The sequence below is a fragment of the Dendropsophus ebraccatus genome, chromosome 11, assembly GCF_027789765.1.
Source record: "Dendropsophus ebraccatus isolate aDenEbr1 chromosome 11, aDenEbr1.pat, whole genome shotgun sequence".
Classification (NCBI taxonomy): Eukaryota; Metazoa; Chordata; class Amphibia; order Anura; family Hylidae; genus Dendropsophus; species Dendropsophus ebraccatus.
The window spans coordinates 52704336-52726474 of NC_091464.1; the positions used below are offsets into that span (position 1 = coordinate 52704336).

General features: G+C 47.9%; 1 protein-coding gene across 1 annotated transcript in view; it reads left to right on the forward strand.

Annotated features, from left to right (window-relative positions):
- Positions 1–15359: 15359 nt before the first annotated feature.
- Positions 15360–22139, forward strand: part of LIMK1 (LIM domain kinase 1) — a 68529-nt gene continuing 61749 nt past the window's right edge. Inside the window, exon 1 of the mRNA XM_069946286.1 lies at positions 15360–15539. Within this exon, the coding sequence (XP_069802387.1) occupies positions 15482–15539 (58 nt within the window). The 5' untranslated portion in view covers positions 15360–15481. The remainder of the gene's footprint in view (positions 15540–22139) is intronic.

Consider the following 22139-nt stretch of genomic DNA (forward strand, 5'->3'; position numbering starts at 1 on the left):
ACCTGTAGTACGTTCGGCCATGCAGTCAATTGAATAGCTTTTAATGCGCTAGTGGTTGCTTCATTCACCATACAGCATGCGGTTCTCAGCAAGTTACCATATTTATCATGTGTTTGTTGGCAAGTTGTCACATGCAGCATACAAATCTTGGCAGGTTACCATACACAGCATGTGATTGCCAGCGGCACTGTGCTGATCTCAAAGCCAGGGCCGCTTTGGGAGATGGAGCCGCAATAGATACGGTGTTCCCTCTGCTGTGTGGATATCAGCGTTGATCCTTGCTGTTGGAAGGTAAAAGCCAAACTGAGTCCATGTGCAAAACCACTACGCGGGAGATCTCCTGTCAATCAAAGCACTGCAATGACCGATCTTGGGTAGGTGATTCTGGATTCAAATAATTTTTGGGTTAAACTCCAGATGTGCCTGGAATAACATAAATATGGTAACTTGCTGAGAACCGCATGCTGTATGGTGAATGAAGCAACCACTAGCGCATTAAAAGCTATTCAATCGACTGCAGGTCTGAACGTACTACAGGTCACAAAGAACCTTTTAGACCGGCTGCGCAACACATTGACCTGATATCATCCAGACCTGGGATTCGGTGAGCAGTGTCTGACACCAATGATCTTCTTTTCCATATATATATATATATATATATATATATATATATATATACACGTTTATCCAGTAGAAAGCAACTCTCTATGATGATGACATTTGTCTTTTGAAAATACATTGCTCTAAATAACAAAAGAGACCATCACAATCTTTATATCCAACGTTTCTCTGTCGAAACATCAGATGTACCACTGTGTTATACAACATTGATTTATTGTTATTGTTACTATCATTGTTTTTTTACGGGTGACTTAAACCACCAGATAGGATCACCCTGGGCCCAGTGGTTATTTTATTAATAGATTAATCTAATCCAATTTTATTGTTTTTATGATATATTATTGTTTGTTTATTTTATTCTATTAAATTCTCCATTTTGTTGTAGTACACCTTGAGGATTGGTCAAATTTTATAATTTTTTCCATGTTTAAGTACATCCTACAAATGCTGAATCAGATTTAGATATAGAAAATTCAGAGGCAACACATTGAACTCTTGCCATGTTTTTCAAACCACTCCTGAACATATTGGGGGGGGGGGGGGGAGGCTTACTAACCAATGCATAACAGAAATGCTTTATAAGGAAAACAGGCGGAATTTCCGCCGCGGAATCCCGCCTATCTCGGTAGTGTTTTATTGCCCGTCTATGAGAGAGCACACTCTCCTCCGCTGTCGCAGTTCACTGCTCATAGAGGGGACATGTTACTTTTTTGAGCGGAGAGGGGAGGAAGCGAACGTGCGCGCACCCTCCCATTGAGGTCCACTGCGAAATTCCACTATATTTGCTCAGTGTGAACCAGTGGCGTCGCTAGGCTAAATAATTCGGGGCCCAAGCCCCGAATGATTTCAGCCTAGCCCCGAAAGTCTTTTTGATTCCGCCAGCGCTGAAATAACAGCAGCCGGGGTCTGTGATAGATCACTATCAGAGGCCCCAGGCTGCTGTTACTTCAGCGCTGGCGGGTCGCGGGAGCGGGATCGGCCGGCATCACTTCTGGACACCTTGTGACTTCACCCGGCTCTTCATTGGACGGAGGGCCGCAGTGGATGCTGCACGCTCTGGCCCGCCTGCGCTCCAGGGACGTCACAGCCGGCTGTAGCGGGGCCAAGCTTCTCCCCCGCCGCGCTCCTCATCCTCAGGCTGCAGCTCGGGGTGAGTATTGTAACCCCCGGGGGGTTACTGTGCGTGTTGGGAGGGGGGGCTGGCAGTGTAGTGTAGTGTGTGTGTGTGTGTGTGTGATATCAGGTGGGGGAGTGTGTGGGGAATAGTATTGGCACCCGGGGGGGCGGGGGGCTGGCAGTGTGTGGGGATGGTGACCAGATAGTACTCTGTGTGTGTATGGGGGGCTCAGATGGGGGTAGTAGTGTGTGTGTATGGGGGGCTCAGATAGGGGGTAGTAGTGTGTGTATGGGGGGCTCAGATAGGGGGTAGTAGTGTGTGTATGGGGGGTTAGATGGGGGTAGTAGTGTGTGTATGGGGGGGTTAGATGGAGGTAGTAGTGTGTGTATGGGGGGTTAGATGGGGGTAGTAGTGTGTGTATGGGGAGGTCAGATAGGGGTAGTAGTGTATGTATGGGGGCTCAGGTGGGGGGAGTAGTGTGTGTATGGGAGATCAGATGGGGGTAGTAGTGTGTGTATGGGGGTCAGATGGGGTAGTAGTGTGTGTATGGGGAGGTCAGATGGGGGTAGTAGTGTGTGTATGGGGGCTCAGATGGGGGTAGTAGTGTGTGTATGGGGGGGTCAGATGGGGGTAGTAGTGTGTGTATGGGGAGGTCAGATGGGGGTAGTAGTGTGTGTATGGGGGCTCAGATGGGGGTAGTAGTGTGTGTATGGGGAGGTCAGATGGGGGTAGTAGTGTGTGTATGGGGAGGTCAAATGGGGGTAGTAGTGTGTGTAGGGGGGGTCAGGTGGGGGTAGTGTGTGTGTGTGTGTGTGTGTGTGTAGGGGGGTCAGGTGGGAGAGTGTGTGTAGGGGGCAGGTTTATTGTAGGCAGAGGGGGGGACTTTATTACTATGGTGGGTACAGTAGGTGCTATATTACTATATAGAGGGCACAGCAGTGGGGGCATTTTTACTATGGGGGACACAGCAGGAGCATTATTACTATATTTGGGTGCACAGCATGGACACTATTACTATATGGAGGCACAGCAGGTGGCATTACTACTATATTGGGGCACAGCAGGAAGCATTACTACTATATTGGGGCACAGCAGGAAGCATTATTACAATATTGAGGCACAGCAGGAGACATTATTAATATATGGGGTTACAGCAGGAGAAATTATTACTATGGAGGGCAAAGCAGGAGACATTATTATTATATGGGAGCCCAGCAGGGGACATTATTACTATATGAGTTCATAGCAGGGGACATTATTAGTATATGGAGGCACAGTAGGGGCATTTAACAATGTGGGATGGCACAGCAGGGAGCATTATTACTATATTTGGGTGCACAGCGGGGGTATTCTATACGGGAATAATGCACAGCAGGGTTATTCTATATAGGGAGGATGCTGAGCAGGGGGGCTATACTATTTGGAGGCACAGTTGAGGCCTATAATTTATGCAGACACAGAGGGAAGGGGGGGCTACAACTATGTGGGGGTAGAGAGAAGGCCTATACTATGTGAGCACAGATAGGGCACAGAGGAGACCTAATTACTGTGTGTGCTGGAGCAAGGAGCCTAAAATGTTTTTTCCTGGTAGATTCTGAAGAGAAGGGGGTTATGGCTCAGGCTGAATGGAAAAGAAAGAGAAAAGTGAGCGAATCTGATCAGAGAAGACGTAAACTGTGAGTCACAATTTCAAATACTAGCCTATGTGATCATCTGTTTAAAAAAAAGTTACACACACACACACATATCTATATATATATATATATATATATATATATATATATATATAGCGTGTGTGTGTGTGTGTGTAACGTCACTGCAGAAATCAACTCAGGGGGCCCGTGCCCCAGATGTTTTAAGACCCTAGCAACGCCCCTGGTGTGAACATACCCTAAGACCTGATGTAATGAAGATGCTCTGACCCAATTGTCTAGATTGTCACTTACTGGTCCCTAGGCCAACCTATCAACCCACTATTGACTTCTGTCCTAGTATATACAACCCTTCACAAGTCACAATATACTCACATTTATTCCCTTCACCTGTCATTGGTTTTAAAGGGAAACTATCAACAGGTTAGAAGAATCTCTCTATAGTGTTAGGGGCCCTAAGGCAATCATGGTAATTTTCTAACCTTCATCCTCAGCAATTAGGAGTTTTATCTATGTGTTAATTAGGTGTCTTGGTTCACTAGGGGTGGGACTACCACCCTCAGTGCACCGATCAGCCTGGCCAGCCTTCCCCTCGGCCAGCCAGCATGTCAGCCAGGTGTGGATTGGTGCATTGGGGTCGGTAGTCCCATCCCCAACTCCTTATAACATAGAAATGGCGCAGAGGATGAAGGTAAGAAGCTTACCTTAATCCTCAGCGCCCTGTCTGCTATAGGGACATATCAGCAGGTTAGATTCTTCTAACCTGCTGATAGTTTCCCTTTAATGTTATCGCTAACTGGTTTATATAGTCATGCTGCACTTACCACATCTTATGGCCTACAAGCCTACAAACATATTTGACATTCACCACACAGCAAGCGGACCGATGGGCCAGGGCTGAATTTGAGCCCCAGTCGAGCATTTTTTACTAGAAATACAAGAAATGCATTTAAGTAATCCTCCAGCTGACAGTAGGGGAGGTAATTTTCCCATCAATAATCCATAGTTAGATGAGATTAGATGGTTAACTCTAGGCTTGCCACAGTGCAGCTGTCATTCACAGCACGATATGCCTTCTGTCTGTGGGCACACGGCTAGACATGATTTATTTATACATCAAAGCTAAATTAACACACATCAGTGTTTTTACACTGCACTTCATTAAAATGGAATGAGTAGTCTGGATTTCCCTGTAGGCGAAAGATCTGATAGCGGCCGCAGTGTTAAAGTGCACCTGTCACCAAAAATTTATCTGATGGGAGTGAAGGCCATGTTACACACAAAAGGGCTTTTTAGCCTTCAAATCCATTTATGTACAGAAATCCATAGATAATGTCTTAATCAGACCCCTATGTTTTCAAGTGGAGGGGCTTGGTTACAGCTTATGTTATGGTGGGCTTCTTTCACCATGCCACTAATGTGTCTGACTATAGGTACTCTCTGGTATCAAGCCCAATATTTAACAAGTCTACCTTACAGGGCTTAAATAATTCTGTATTGTTCTCCTGTATGATAGAAGACCTGTCTCTTCTCAGGCCTAGGGCAATCTAAAAATGTTTTCAACTAGCTATACTTTACCTTAAGTCATGATTTACTATGAACAAGACCAGCTGTGATCCTAAGGTACAGCCAGGGAAGTGGACAGCAGTGCATGTCTCTTCTTGGCTGTCAATTAAATCCTACTCCTTTGCTTTATTAGAGTCTATGAAGCAAACAAATCAGATGGTTTGCAAGACGGGAAGTAGACCGTACTGCTGCACACTCACCCCATCTGTACCTCGGGATTATATTGAGTTTGGAGAGAGACCCAATGCAATCAGAGACCTTTGACATGTCTGATAAGACGTCGAAAATAACTCCAAGTGACAGTAACTAACCTAGCCATGGTGCTGGGGCTGTGGGGGACAAGTAATGTATACTTACCTGACCTACTCCCCCGCTGTTTCCTAGGCTGTTTGCTTTGCACTTTCCATAACATTGGATGATGTCCATAGGAAATAGATGGTCAGCCTACTGTAAATATAGCTTTTCCCAGAAAGCCCTTTTAAATACAGGTACAACTCACCAGTAGAGATGATCGAACAGCGCTGATGTTCAGGTTCATACGAACTCGATCCATCGGTATTTGACTCCCGTAGTCTTCCCGTTTAGTGGGGAAGGTGGAGACAGCCTGAGTGCCACCTGGAAAACATAAATACAGCCTGGGCAATAGGCTGTATTCCTGTTTTCCAGGCGGGTCTCGGGCTGTCTACACCTTCCTCACCGATTAGGAGTCAAATACCAATGGTTTGAGCTTGCACAAGCCTAAACATCAGCGCTTTTCGATCATCTCTTCTCACCAGCTGCCCTTCCATCATTGCCAGGCCTCAATGTTAACACTTCCTGTTCTCCGCCTCAACACACTGCAAATGCCTTTCACCCAATGACTGAGTGAATGGATGAAGTGGGTTAAAGGGGTTATCCAGCGCTACAAAAACATGGCCACTTCCCCCCTACTGTTGTCTCCAGTTTGGGTGGGGTTTTGAAACTCAGTTCCATTGAAGTAAATGGAGCTTAATTGCAAACCGCACCTGAACTGGAGACAACAGTAGGGGGAAAAGTGGCCATGTTTTTGTAGCGCTGGATAACCCCTTTAATGCTGCAACCAGTGGTTGGCTGAGTGTGCATTTCCTGTGTCGGGATACAGAATAGAAAGCGCTGACAGCAGAACCTGGTATCGTCAAAATGACATCGGGGGGATCAGGGGCAGGTGAGTAAATGTTTCTTTAATTTTCCCTCCAACATAGCAGTTTTAAACATAGAAATATCTGTCTGGAATACCCCTTTAATGCACATGCCAGTGTTACAGCTCCATTTGTGACGTCTTACAAATTCTGCACATTGCACTGTTTTTCATGTATGTATGTTAACCTGCCAGTTTAGTGGGATGGTTTATATAGACGATTGTTCCAGTGCATTCAGGCCAATAATAATATTTGGCAACATTAACATTGCATTCCATAAGAACACTGGAGGGACAACCTGTCTAAAAAGTATTTTGATATTCAGCATACTAGCAGCAGGCCTATTGCTTTTAATAGACTGAACGTAGTCAGCAAGTTCATTTCGTGCCAGTATACTTTTATTTTGCAGTACTCATGGTCTGCAGCCCCTTTTTTTTATTTTTTTTTTTATGTTTTACAAAATAAACACATATATGCAGAAAAATTGACCAAATCTAGTCACTAGCAGACTATGTGCAGTCCAATAAACTCATTGGGCCCACTGCCAGTCCACCATAGTATACATTGGCATAACATTTTTACAAGTTACCGATAGAGATGAACAAACATCCCGATGTTCGGTTCAGATCCTGAACGCAAACATAAAAAAAAAATGATTGTGATCAGTTCATTTCCAAACAAATAACGAACATACAGTAGAAGCGTACGTTTCGGTCAACGCACATACATACAGATTATAAGGTGCAAAGCGTAAATTACACAGCTGCGTATGCATTCATTTGCATTCAGATTGCGTACAATTCATTCTAGAGTTATGCACATGTGTACAGATTATCAGCACATGTGTACAGATTATCAGGCGCAAAGCATAAATTACACAGCTGTGTATGTCCACAAGTTCGAATATGTTCGAAAAAGGGAGGGCGCGAACGGGCGCAGCCTAGTGGCAGCCCGGACATGACTGTGAGGGCAGTAGGGGGTGATGGAGGCAGCTGGAGGTTAAGGGGTTAATGGCCAGGGCAGGGGCACGTGGCTGTATGTCAGTTGGGATAGGGAGGGGGTTAAAGTCAGGTGGTTAGAAGGGGGTAGCCAATTAGAGGAGACAGGGGGAGGGTTTTTGGATGGGATGTAAAAGGAGGGGAGGGGAGGAGTTACTCACTTGCTCCTTATCCGGACCAGCGAACGGACGTCAGGCGGCTGCAATCTTCTCCTGACGGGATGGAGCGAGACCAGGTGTTGGCCTTCTTCAGGGAGGCAGCGGCGCAACATGGGGAGGCTTGGCTGCAGGAGCAGCTAGGTACAGTGATGGGGGAAGCGGGGGGGGAGGCAGGCCCCTCTCAGGCTCGCCCGCCCGCACGCCGCCGGCGCCCGCCGGAGCGGCTCAGCCCCGATATGCCCCGCCGCTCCCGCCGTGTAGGGAGCCCTTCCCAGGACCCTCCAGCGTCTCCCGGCCGGTCCTCACCTCCTCGGCCTGGGGGGTCGGCTGGGAGGAATCCCGCAGCGCGGCGTGGGTCCGGAGCGGGAGGGGAGGCCCCAACTGCAGCTTCCTCCTCCTCCTGCCCGGCGGCCGGAACCGGAAGTGATGCGGCCGGCCCCTTATCCCGGCATGCAGCGGGGGGCGGCCCGGCGCGTGATGCCTGGGGTTAGGCCCCAAAGGAGGATGGAGGATCGGGGGAGAGAATGCAGGGCCCGCCGCAGGCCTGGAGCGCGGTCCCGCGCTGCGGGGGCCGGGGGGGGGGGGCGACGTCGAGAGTCCAGCGGGGGGAGGCCAGACTGTCCCGGGCCCGGGGCAGTCCTGCACACAAGCCATCTGCGGCCAGCTCCCCTGTCGTCGCCGGCCCTGCTCGGAAGGCTGCTCAGGGTGGCAGGGGGGGCCCTGGAGCTGCAGCTGCATCCGGTGAGGTGGGGGCCTCGTCGTCTGAGGCTGAGATTGATGAAATTGAGGAGGGAGAGATCAGCGCTCGGTCTGCAGCAGTTCGTGGATCCGCCGTCGCGGCTGTTCTGGCACCCGCCATGAGTCAGCCCGGTGATTTACCCTCTATGTCTGTGGTGCCTGCTGTCTTGTCCCCTGTTTTGTCAGGTGTGAGTGGTGGGGTCGTGCCAGGGGCTGGGGGAAGGTGTGAGTCGGGGGGGAGTCCGTTTGGTGGTATGGGTGAGCTGGTGATGCGGTTCCTGAGTGGGGTGAGTGAGCTGGTCGGGCAAGGTTCCTCAGCGCAAGCGAGCCAGGGGTCGCCAGTGGCGGCGTGGTTGGGTAGGGGCGCTGCGCCAGTCGCGGCATTGGCTTTAGGGCCACTGGGTGCGGTGGGTGGTTCTGCGGGGGGGCCCTCATCGTCGGCGGGGGGAACGGTGGCTGTGGCGGCGAGCGGTAGCGCCGGCGCGACGAGTGGGGGAGCGACATTGCATTTGGACGATAGGGCAAGAGGCGAGGTATATGTGTGCTTTGAAGGGCCCTTGGGGGCCCACCTGAAGCAGGACGTACGAGAAAAGATATGGCGGGATGAGTATGTGGAGCTCTTTTCTCTCTTACCCTTGGAAAAGTTTAACTTGGACAAGGGTAAGCCAGACGAGAGCAAGAAGGAGGAGGAGGAGAAGCGGCGGTATCGGCTGATCCCGCGGACATTCTCCAACTGGCTCCAAGCGTTTTCCATCCTGGCGAGTGTAGTGGGGGAGAGGGCTCCGCAGAACTGTTCGGCCTTGTTCTGCTACCTGGATTCGGTAAGCGAGGCTTATCGGGTCTACGGTGGCACGGCATGGTTACGGTACGACGAACAGTTTAGACAGCGTAAGGCGGTTAGACCATCGTTGCGCTGGGACCACAAGGATATTGCCTTGTGGATGCGGCTCATGCCGGCCCCGCGGGCGCCGTCGCAGCCGTTTCGCGGGGGGGGGGCCGGGGGCTCAGCAGCTACTGCCGGGACTTCGGACAGCCAGCGCCCGGGGTGTTGCTGGCAGTTTAATGAGGGGCATTGCCGGTTTGGGTCCACCTGCAAGTTCAAGCACGAATGCGGAACTTGCGGCGGGAGCCATCCGCAGTCCAAATGCTTTAAAAAACACAAAGGGGGGCGTGCCGCAGAGTCTGGGAGTAAAGGGACGGACGCCGGTGAACCTAGAGGCGATGCTTCCTTTTCTAAATGAGTACCCGGTTCAGGAGGCAGCACGGCTCTTGTGGGACGGGTTTCGGTGGGGTTTCCGCATCCCATATTTGCCGGAGGCCCCCGTTTTTCGCCCGGCTAATCTAAAATCCGCGCGGTTGCGGCCTGATGTGGTGGGCGAAAAGTTAAATAAGGAGGTGGCTCTGGGGCGTATGGCGGGGCCGTTTGCGGAACCGCCGTGGCCTCACCTGCGGGTCTCTCCTTTGGGTTTGGTTCCTAAGAAGGAACCTAATAAGTTTCGTTTGATACACCACTTATCCTATCCGGCGGGCGGGTCGGTCAACGACGGGATCGATCAAGAGCTTTGCTCGGTCTCATACGTATCATTCGACAGGGCGGTAGATTGGTTGCGGCGTTGCGGACCGGGCGCTTTGATGGCTAAGACCGACATCGAGGCGGCTTTTCGACTGCTGCCCGTGCATCCCGAGTGTTTTCATCTGTTGGGTTGCAGGTGGGGTGACAGTTTTTATGTGGATTGCTGCCTGCCCATGGGGTGCTCAATTTCGTGCTCTTATTTTGAGACATTTAGCACTTTCGTGGAGTGGGTAGTTCGTAGGGAGAGGGGTTTGCAGTCTATTTTGCACTACCTCGACGATTTTTTGTGCATCGGTCCGGCTGGTTCTACGGTCTGTTCGGTTTTGTTACACTCGGTTGAGCAAATTGCGGGCAAGTTTGGCATTCCATTGGCTCCGGATAAGACGGAGGGTCCGGCTACTGTGATGCGATTTCTCGGCATTGAGTTGGATTCGGTGGCAATGGAATGCCGGCTGCCAGGGGACAAACTGGAGGAGCTCAAGGGGTTGGTGCGTGGGTTTCTGGGCCTGCGGAAGGTGCGCCTGCGGCAGTTGCAGTCGCTTTTGGGTAAGCTCAATTTTGCATGCCGCATAATGCCCATGGGCAGAATTTTTTGCCGGCGGATGGCGCAGGCGACGGCGGGGGTGCGGTCGCCGTTGCATTTTGTTTGGTTGTCAGCGGCTCATCGGGCGGATTTGCTGGTGTGGGCGCGATTTTTGGATCACTACAATGGGCGGTCTGTGTTGATGGAGGACTGGGTCGAGAATGCGGACCTGGAATTGTTTACTGATGCCTCGGGGGCCTTGGGATATGGGGCGTACTTTGGTGGTGAATGGTTCGCAGGGCAGTGGCCGGAAGCCTGGGTGGAGGCGGGTTTGGTGCGGAACTTGTCCCTGTTGGAGTTGTTTCCGATTGTGGCGGCCTTGTATGTTTGGGGTGAACGGTTCCGGAACAAGCGTGTTAGTTTTTGCTGTGACAATATGGCTGTGGTGCAAGCGGTGAACAGTTTGTCGGCTTCTTCCCCCCCCAGTGGTGAATCTGTTGCGTGGTCTGGTTTGGAAAGGTTTAGAACTGAACGCGTGGGTGTCTGCACGGCATGTGCCAGGAGTGAGTAATTCGATTGCAGACTCCCTTTCTCGTTTTCAGTGGGAGCGTTTTCGACGGTTGGCCCCGGAGTCGGAGCGGCAGGGGAAGCCAGTTCCCGCCCTGCTGTGGGAAGTGGTCTCCGGACGGCTTTTTCCTTGATGGAGCGATCAGTGACGGAAGGGACTTGGAGGGGACGTGAGGCGGTTTGGCGCGACTGGCAGAATTTTTGCAGCGGTTTGGGTGTGGATGGTCTCCAGGGGGATTTAGTGCCGGCTTTGTTGTGCTTTGTGGGGATAGCATTTGAAGAGGGCGTGTCAGCGGCGGGGTTGGTTAAGAAGCTGGTGGGTTTGGCTTATTGGTTCAAGTTGTTTGGGGTCCGGGATGCTACCAAGGATTTTGTGGTAAGGCAAGCGGTGATAGGGTATAGGAAGTCCAGGGTAGCGCGAGATGGCAGGAGGCCTGTGTCCTTTGACTTGTTGGTTAAATTATTTGGGGTGTTGGGTGGTATTTGTAGCAGTGAGTATGAGGCGGTGCTTTTTGGTGCGGCGTTTGCATTGGCGTTTTTTGGGGCGTTCCGGGTGGGGGAGCTGGTCAGCCACTCTTGTGAGGCGAGTGGGGGCCTGCAGTTTGGGGACGTTACGGTGGGGATTGATTGTGTGTCTTGTTTGTTGCAGCGGTCAAAGACCGATCAGGCGGGGAGGGGTAAGCGTATTATGTTGTATGCGGTGCCGGGGGCGGTGGCCTGTCCGGTTCGCTGCGTTCAGCGTTTTTTGGCAGTTCGTCCCGACCTGCCAGACGGTTCCTTTTTGATACATCATGACGGGCGCTCGTTGTCGCGCTTTCAATTTATTGCCGTTTTCCGCAGCGGACTGGACAGGCTGGGGTTCCCTGCGAGAGAGTTTGCCTCTCACTCTTTTCGCATTGGCGCAGCAACTGAGGCGGTCCGGTGGGGGTTGGGAGAGCAGATGGTGCGTCAGATTGGGAGGTGGGAGTCTGAGAGGTTCAGATCTTATGTGCGTTTGGAGTTGTTGTGAGTTTCTATGTTGCCTGGGCGGTGGGTCATTGTTATGTGTTTTGCCTTCCTTTTTGTTTTTAAGATGCCTGCTTGGTGTGGATCCTGGGCCATTCCTACGTCCGTCGGGGGGGCAGCCAGAGCGGAGGTTAGGCCCGAAGGCAGGCAGTTGGGTTTCCCTCGGGGGGACGTGAGTGTCCGATGGATGGGAATCGGGGGCTTGTTATGGAGCGGCGTTATGCCGGAAATTCATTTTTACTCCCGATTGGACAGATCGCCTGATGTGTTGGTGTTGCACGTTGGGGGTAATGATCTCGGTGTGCATTCCTCACGGGACCTGATCAGGGATATTAAATATGACCTGCTCCGTCTATGGTCAATGTTCCCGGGCCTGATAGTCGTATGGTCGGAGATGGTGGCTCGATTTGTATGGAGGCACGCTCGGTCTGTGGACAGACTGAATAGAGCTCGGGGGAGAGTGAACCGGGAGGTGTCTCGGTTTGTTGCACGCAATGGGGGCATTGTGGTGCGGCACAGGGAACTCGAAGTGCCGGGCTGGGGTTTTATGGACGGTGATGGCGTTCACCTGAATGAGGTGGGTTTTGATTTATGGGCTTCCGATCTGCAAGATGGGATCGAGAAAGGAGTCAAGGTGTGGCGGGACTCGCAAGCTCAAGGTGTCGGGCTTGCTCGCTGTGGCGGAGGGGAGGTCGGGGATGGCGCAGAGTAAGGAGGAGTTTGGATGTAACTTGGCGGAGTAGCAACCCCTTGTTGGTTACAGGGCGTGGAAGCGGGGAGGGGTTGCTACTGGTTACTGCTCAGGCAGTGGTTATCACATGGTCCTTGGAACAGGGTTGGCAGTATTGTGGCACATTTGCCCCTCCCTGAGTCGGCGCGTTGCGACATGGGAACTTGTTTTTCATACTGCCAGAAGTGCCATCCTCTACCTCCCAGGGTATGGTTAGAGTTATATATATGTTATACATATAAAGTTTTAGTTTTATTGTTAATTGTTCTGGTTGGACATTTGTATATTTAATAAAGAGGCTGCTGTGGCCAATTTTCCAATTTAATGGGTATCAGTGTCTGCTTTCGGTGGAGGGCGGGAGCTACCTTAGGTATGGGGTGTATGGGGTAAGTTTACACCCCCGTAATCTGCAATACACTAGTTCAAGGGAGGGCGCGAACGGGCGCAGCCTAGTGGCAGCCCGGACATGACTGTGAGGGCAGTAGGGGGTGATGGAGGCAGCTGGAGGTTAAGGGGTTAATGGCCAGGGCAGGGGCACGTGGCTGTATGTCAGTTGGGATAGGGAGGGGGTTAAAGTCGGGTGGTTAGAAGGGGGTAGCCAATTAGAGGAGACAGGGGGAGGGTTTTTGGATGGGATGTAAAAGGAGGGGAGGGGAGGAGTTACTCACTTGCTCCTTATCCGGACCAGCGAACGGCCCGCCCGCCCTTTAGTTCTTGGCCGGTGGGTGGTGGCTGGAGTGATTGTCGCGGCAGCTTGCGGAGGGGAGGTCGGGGATGGCGCAGAGTAAGGAGGAGTTTGGATGTAACTTGGAGGAGTAGCAACCCCTTGTTGGTTACAGGGCGTGGAAGCGGGGAGGGGTTGCTACTGGTTACTGCTCAGGCAGTGGTTATCACATGGTCCTTGGAACGGGGTTGGCAGTATTGTGGCACATTTGCCCCTCCCTGAGTCGGCGCGTTGCGACATGGGAACTTGTTTTTCATACTGCCAGAAGTGCCATCCTCTACCTCCCAGGGTATGGTTAGAGTTATATATATGTTATACATATAAAGTTTTAGTTTTATTGTTAATTGTTCTGGTTGGACATTTGTATATTTAATAAAGAGGCTGCTGTGGCCAATTTTCCAATTTAATGGGTATCAGTGTCTGCTTTCGGTGGAGGGCGGGAGCTACCTTAGGTATGGGGTGTATGGGGTAAGTTTACACCCCCGTAATCTGCAATACACCAGTTCATGATCGTTATAACCATTCTGAACATCGAATAAATTGTTTGTGATTGGTGAACATGAACAATTAGCGTCATGTTTGTACAAACATATGAACATTTACGAACATGTTCGCTCATCACTAGTTAGCGACATATTCCTGCAGTATAACAATGTCACTCCTGCCTTAAGTGTATTGCAAGCTTTGAAGTAAAGTTTTACAATGTATCAGGTCACAAAATAGCAAAGCTCTGAGAGTGAACGTATAAAAGCTCATCCCATGTCACGAGTGTAAAGTATGCAGGGAGAGGCAATGAAAATAGATACAAAGGGCGATGCTGATAAAGAGGCCAGTCAGGGCAATGACTCCCTCCAAGGCACAAGGGGGGGGGGGGAGGGGGATACAGCAGCCAGAGATGTGACTGCTTCATGAATCCTAATGAGTCCAGACATACCCCACACCCAGGCAGGACCTCCATCCAATCAATACTAGCAGATAGCCTCCCTGCCTCCATTCACAATGTGCTTACAAACTACCACACTCATCCTGTTCATTCACAACACAAGGGAAGTAGATCCATGGGAGCAGAGTCTCTCTGATTTCTGTCCAGCCATTTACCAGGAGATTTTTTTTCTTTTGTGTTATTCTTATATCATAGTACAGTAACTATAGCTGCAGATTAAGCTCATCTAATACTTTCACTATTTTAATCTACATATGACAGATGCCAATAAATCACATCCATCATGGCTATGTGATGAGGTATACTCGTAGAATTCCTAAAACTATAAATGTAAATGTATTTTGCAAACACAGATTGCGAGAAATCAGATTTTTGTACATCGCAGACAGCTTACTATAAGACTATGTACACACTTGTTAGTACCCTGGTTTTTCTGTATACATTGCTATACTGGCAGAGCAGTACGCTGGTGCAAACTGCCCTGTACCCATACCACACCCATTCATTTTATTTGGCGAACACAGTCACTACTCACCTGGGTATACTGTAAGTAAATACTGTAATTTACTAAAATCAAAGGAATGGTTGCCTGTTCAGCTGCTGCAGAACCTCATATGAAGATTTAGGGTTTATTCTCATGGTGCAGTTTATCTCAATAACTATCCCCAAATCATTGCAAAATGCAGTATTTTGGCTCTATTTCCTAGTAGTTGCTTATAAAGAATAAAATACATGACCGTGTCGGAACATATGGCCTTATTCCCACATCCCGTAATCTCCTTTGGATCCGTATTTCCTTATTCGAGTTAGTGCGCATTCTTGTCTATTTGGGCTATTCACACAATCAGTAGATTACAAGGACGCAAACCAATGCTGAAAAAAAGTGCGGACCTATATATATTTTTTTTTTTTACAGATCCTCTCATAGAAATAATCTTTTCTATATCAACCAATCAATAGAATTGACTCATGGTGTACACCAAGCTCTGTAAATAATTGCAGATCACCTCTGCACAATACATAATGCTATAGCAAGGGGGTAGTACGAGGGATGCGCGGCGTACGAGGTGATGTAATCCTGTAACGTGGTAATCGCTATGCTCAGGCTTGACGCAGCATTGTGGCGAACGCTCAGAGAATTGCTGCTCAGCTCCTGTTTGAAGCGAGGCTGCCAGTGACATAATACTCGTCCAGCCTCTCACATACACATAGAGGAGCATCTTTCCTAGGGAAATCTGCATGGTTGTCCATCCTCCTCCCATTCTGCTGTGTAGCATCTGTGGGTAGCAGTGCTTCCCATGCAAGGGACAAGCCAGGGAAGCTCAGCTAGAGGCGGGACACACAGTCACTGAACACAGGGACTCACAGACTGGGACACCCTGATCTGCGGCCTCACACACGTGGGGTGAATGAGGTTGATGTTACTGTGCTGCTCCTGGAGTGAGGAACACATGGGAGAAGAGGAAGGTGAGACGTGACTGTTCTGATTAGTGCAGCATGGTTCATGGCTCCTGGCTGGACTCAGGGCTAGGAATGGCCCCTATGATGGTGGCTGCAACACTAGGTGCACTGGTGCAATAGGTGCAGTTATTCCTTATGCTAATATAGTACTAGTTGATTTGCACTTAGCAGGTGTAGCGAGTGTTAACGTTACCAGTGATCACTGTTATGTCTATGGCACAAAGACTATGGGGTGTGATCGACTAAATCTTTCGGAAAATAATTGGAATCACCTATCATAATCATGCAAACAAACATGACATGTACCTGGTTATATGACTAGTTACGTCATGCACATTGGGCATGCAAGTCATGGCTTTCCAGGTCAAGATTGGTGCGGAATCAATAACATTGTTCCAATACATAACTTTGTTTAGACAATAATATTTTTAGATAATAGAAATACCAGGATTGTAAAATCTGGGGTCACCCTAAGGATATGCATCTACTGAATTGAGATCTGAGCTGTTGGTTGTTCCTACTGTAAGTCTGGAGCATTGCTGCACATACAGGAGACTTATAACTGCTACAGGATGTACAGTGTTCTTATAGAGATGGGTTTCATTATGTGTAGGATTTATACTGTGGATTTTGGTGTCTCTTGCAAAGCAACAAGATAGGATTGTGGGAGTTACCATAGGCGAAATATAAGGAAGAATAACAAGCAACAGTTAAGTTTGGAAAGGAAAGTGGAAGCACATTTTATTAGACATATTATAGGAATTGGTGGAAGATATTGTGGATTAAGACTAATGCATTGTTATGGTTGTGGCATTATGGTTGTGTACTGTTTGGTGCTGTTAGTGTTATTATGATTCATTTGTTATAATTAGTATGTTAATATGATGGACGACATGTTACAGCTAATTTAGTTTTTTGCTGGTGAACACTGGTCAAATTCTCAAAATTGCTCCACAGTGTTGGATAAATTTGGCACTTTACACCAGTAGTTACAAAACTACAAAACTCATTATGTCTGGGCAGCCTTTATGCTTGAAGAGAAAAGCTTAAAGGAGAAGTCCGGCGAAAATTTTTATTACAGTATTGTATTGCCTACCAAAACTTATACAAATCCCAGTATACACATATTACGGGAAATGCTTATAAAGTGCTTTTTTTCTTGCACTTACTACAGCATCAAGGCTTCTCTTCCTGGATAACATGGTGATGTCACTTCCTGGATAACATGATGATGTCACGACCCGACTCCCAGAGCTGTGCGGCTGTGGCTGCTGGATGATGACAGAGGGATGCTCAGTGTCCCTCCAGTGCCCTGTGTCCCTCAGTGTCCCTCTGCCATCATCCACTCCAGCAGCCACAGCCCGAACAGCTCTGGGAGTCGGGCCGTGACATTACCATTTTATCCAGGAAGTGAAACCTTGATGTAGTAGTAAGTGCAGGGAAAAAAGCACTTTATAAGCATTTCCTGTAATAAGTGTATATTGGTAATTTGTATAACTTTTGGGGGGCGATACAATACTTTAATAAAAAATTTTGCCGGACTTCTCCTTTATTCCCCAGCCTTTGGCTCTCCAGTTGCAAATTCAAGACTCCCATCATGCCTGAAAAGCCTTCAGCTGAAAAAGTGCTGCAAACACGAATAGGCTACGTTCGCACAAGGTCATTTTTCTATTAATCACGGCCGTTGTTGCTGATTTGCAACAATGGCCGTGATTAATAGAAAAGTTGTTGCACTGCAGTCAGAGGGAATCCCGGGCATAGTATACATTCCGTCCGAAATCCCTGTCAGTTTTTTGCAGTCGTTATTCATAAAATAGCGGTTGCACAACACTAACAGCTCACACAATGGAGAGTGCGGCTCCGGCCAAAGTTTCTGTTGTGTGCTATGGTGAGTTGAGATGCAGCACAATTCAGCACAAATAAAGTTCATCCAGCCGGTATTGCAGTACTGGCCAGAATGAACTTCACTGACACCAGCCGTTCTGTGACTTGGCTGGGTCACAGAACAGCCGGTGTCTCACATAGTGTGAACCCAGCCATATAAGAAATAAAATGGGCTCTTATGTTAGGCTACATTCACGGCTACATCATGGATCTGCAAATGCAGACAGCATTTTGTGCCTGTGTAGTGGTCTGTGCCTGTGTAGTGAATTGACCCCTGATGCAATTGTGGATCCGCACTACAACACGTTCTATTTTTTTGCGGCAAGGATCACTACCTATTCATGGATCCATATCGAAACCTACATCGATCCACAATTACCAGCAAATTTAGCAGAGGTGTGAATGGGGCCTTAGACACGTTGTTAGTTCTGTCCGCAATTGTGGACCAGAATACAGTCCAATGACCGAATTCACACGTCCATGTGTGTACGAGGCCATGTTTCACAGTACCTAGTGCGGATTCGCAGTTGCAGCACGGGTCACTGTCTCATGTGCAGTGTTCTGTGTGGAGCACTACGGAGACACAGCAATTACAGGCTGCAATATTGTTGTTTGAATGCGTCATTAGGTTGGGATCAGTGCAATCCTGCTCTCACCCAATCCACTGTCCCTACTTACCCAGAAGATCCATATTAAATGGCAGCCCCAACTAGGCCATGGTCCCTACACTGAAGGGGGAAGAGAGAAGCAAAATTAGAAAACAAGAAAAATACCAGAAAACATGTAAATGGGTCAAAACCAGAAAGGCACACAAAATAGCAGGTCAGACGGGCTAGGCTAGAATCAGAAGGTCACTGTCCAAATGGTCCAGCAAAGGCAAATGTCAGAACACAGGCAGGAAAGCAGGATACTGGGAATGGGCTAGTGAAAAGTATTCAGCAGACCTGTCAAACTGTTCTGCTTTGGCAACGTTTTCCAAACCTGAAAAGGTCTATGGCTGTATCCGTGTTTTGCAGGACTTCCTAGGGCGGCATACAATTTCTCCAGCCACCAGTATTCAAATGCTGAGCATTCGGGTTCAGAGAATGTTGCCAGACCTGAACAGTTTGACAGATCTGCTCAACACAACAAGTGAAGGCTCAAGGAGACAAATCACAGGCACCTGTCACCCTGATTAAATACACATAGGCTAAGGGCCCTAGACCACCAGTGCTAGGCATAACTGGCCTCTTGCTCCTGCCTTCTTTTTGGGCGCTCTCCTTGCACTGTGTTTGGATTAGGGACATGGCGCTTCTGTAAGCCCATTTACTTGACATTTAGATAAGTTTCTGACAGACATAAAACACAGGGGGAAAAAGCAATATACTAAAAAAGAGTGCAAATTATTTGTGTATTTGTTGGTGCAAAATCTGTTAAGATGACCAGATGCTTTGGGTGTTTGGGTATTGGCTGAGAGGTTTATGTGGTTTTGAGGACATGCTTTGTACATTTTTTTGCTATTAGAGTAGATTGATATGTTAGCATGATGGTATTATGGTATGATTGATGGCATGATTGTATAAACTTGGGATTAGCACAGTGACTGCTGTTTGACAGGTATTATGGGTGTGGGTGGCAGGTGTTCTGAGAAAGTATAGGTGGGAGCGGGCTGTCCTTTCAGTCTATGGTGAAGTGTGTGCTGTAGTTGTTGATACATTGGATTGTGAAGTTAGCTATGTGAGTGCTGACACTGGAGCCAGAGGTGCAGATATGGCAGATGTACAGCTGCAATAAGCTCCAGTACTTGTGAGAACCTTTAGGACCTTCTGCCACCTAAGAAGATAGCAGCTTTATAAATGGCGCATGGTAGGTTGCACATGATGTACATAATTGTACATGATGACGTGTTTCAGTCCATTGACCTTGTTCTTGACCTCTTCCTATTGCTCCTTCTTTAGCTGCTGTAGATGGTTGGTTAGCTAATGTTCATGTTAGGAGAAGTGTCTTGTGATTGTCAGATGGCTGGCTAAGTGGATGGAGACAGAGGCAGTGAAGTATGATGTTTATTAATGTATATAGTCTAGGGTTTGCTACAGTAATTAGTATTAGTTTTGTTGTGACTAGTTACACAGTGTTACTGTCATAGTGTTAGTGTCATGTATAGTTAAGTAACTAAAATATACTGTCAAATGGTGGTTGTGTGGGTGAATTTAATTAGTTGGGTATTAGATGTTTGTTTTATAGACTTTATAACAGGGGAAGGGAGCCTTGGGCCTCAAGCTGTTGCAAAACTACAACTCCCATCATGCCTGGACAGCGAAAGCTAAAGCTGAACTTTTGCAAGGCATAAAAGGTAGCACAAATAACTTCAACAATACCCCAACAATGATTACTACAATGCTGCCAGGTAGTGAAAAAACTGTCCATGGTATCTCTTCTGAATGTAAAGATTTTCTTGAAGACCATCATAGTGTTGAAGCGTACCTGTCATTTTATATATATATATATATATATATATATATATATATATATATATATATATATAAAGCTTTTGATATTCTGTGGCGTTTGCTCGACCGGTCACTTGCTAGATGGTAACGTGTGACGCCACTTCTATGGTGCTCGGTCAGGATATAGCTTAGCCAGATGGTATACTGCTGTGACGCCAGTGCCGGTTGGGCACACAGGTATGGAGGCACACCTGCTTTTAGTTTAGGGAGGCTAGCTATACCCTTTCCCCTGTGGTCGGTGACTCAGTGGCCTAAGAAGCTAGGAACTGATAGGGGAGCTTCCTTTCTGGTACTAAATGTTGACAGGTGCTGTGAATATTGCTGTAGTACATGGTTCTAGAACAGTAGATCTTGGCAGATGTGATTTGGTAATGAATGGTGACAGATAGCTGAAGCTGAAGTTCTCATTACTTTAAGTGCATCTGATGAGTGAAGATGCAATGAATGAGATGGGGGTATTGGTGTCACAGTTCAGCGATCACAGTGATGATGCATGTCTGACGTGGGCAAAATCTCCTGCTGTAGACCTACTGTACCAGCCTTACCTCTGCCTGTATCCCCAGTATTTAGCAACAGGACTGTCTGGCCTCCCTGGGTAGCCATTACCAGAAATACTCTTGATATTCATTAACACCATCCACATCCTGGGGTGGAAACTTAGAGGATATGTAGACTCTGCTTCTGAGTTTTGGCTTTATGTAACACAGCGGGTCTACATCTGTTGGCACATTATATGCTGGTACGTCATCACTGATATTACATAGTATTAAAGGGATTACTCAGTATTGGAACAAGCATGGCTACTTTCTTACAAAACAGCACTACCCCTGTCCTAAGGTTGTGTGCAGTATTGTGCTCTTCAGGTCCATTCACTTCAGTATAACCCAGCTACAAAACCACACCCAAACTGAGGACAGGAAAGGTGCTGTTTTTGGAAGAAAGGGCCCTATTACACACACACACACAGACACACACACATATCTGACAGATTTTTGAGACCAAAGCCTGGAATGGATTTGAAAAGAGGAGAAATCTCAGTCTTTCCTTTATTACCTGTTCCCTGTTTATAGTCTGTTCCTGGCTTTGGCTTTAATGATCTGTCAGATAGCTGACACTTAGTGGCCATGTTTATCTAATCCCAGAATAGAGAAGAAATCAGGCGATACCTTTTGGAGGCTAACTGAGTATATTTGATTGCAAGCTTTCGAGAGTCTAGCTCCCTTCGTAATCCCAGATAACTCTTACGTAGGTGTTGAACAATCATCGGTCTATATAAAAGGCACAGCAATCAGCAGATTAACAAGTCCTGGGGTTGAGAAAGATCCAAGAATAACAACTAGTGATAGGCAAACTTGCTGAATGTTCAGGTTCATCCAAACCGGAACTTTTGATATCAGACTACCGCTGCCTGGAGAAATTGCAGGGAGAAGAATCAGGGAGTATTCACGTCTTCCCGGCAGCCATATGGCTGCATCCAACTTTCTTCAGCCACTGGGAGTCAAATGCTGAATGTTCGGGCTCGGACAAACCCAAATATTCGGCATGTTTGCACATCACTAGTAGCAATAAAAACCTACAGAAGAGTAATACGTTTTTGTTTATGTGTCCAGTATTATAAAAATACTTAACATGGAAGTAAACCATGAAGAAGGCTGCTGTTGTCTAAAAAAAAATATATCAATCTCAGAGACTACCTGAATGTCCCACAATGCCTCTGGAAAAATTTTATATTGATGCATTTAAGTGGACATTTTTAGAACACATGCACAAGACATTAAAAAGAAAACAAAAACAGTGCACTTTAACACCAGAAACTCGTTCCATTTGTAGCATGGTAAAAAGAACATCACTGTTTAGGCTTCTTTGCTGCCTCAGGGATTAGAAGTCTTGTGATCATTAATAAACAAGATAAAGCAAACCATTTTATAGGAGAATGTGAGGGCAGCAGCCCATGACCACAAGCTCAAGAGACACTGGGCGATGCAACAAGACAGTGACCCAAGGCGTACAAGTAAATCAACTGAGAGACGGCTCAAAAGCATGTGGCATGCTGTAGTATGACCTGAAGAGCCCTGTGCACACAATACATCAGGGAAATGATGAAGAATAACACATTTGCAGGGAGTCCGTTAGTCTGGCATGTTGATCATGGGATCGTCTGTACTAGGGATGATTGATCAGCCACATTCTGACCAGTCATAATCTCGTGTTTTACACTCATTGATATAAAAGC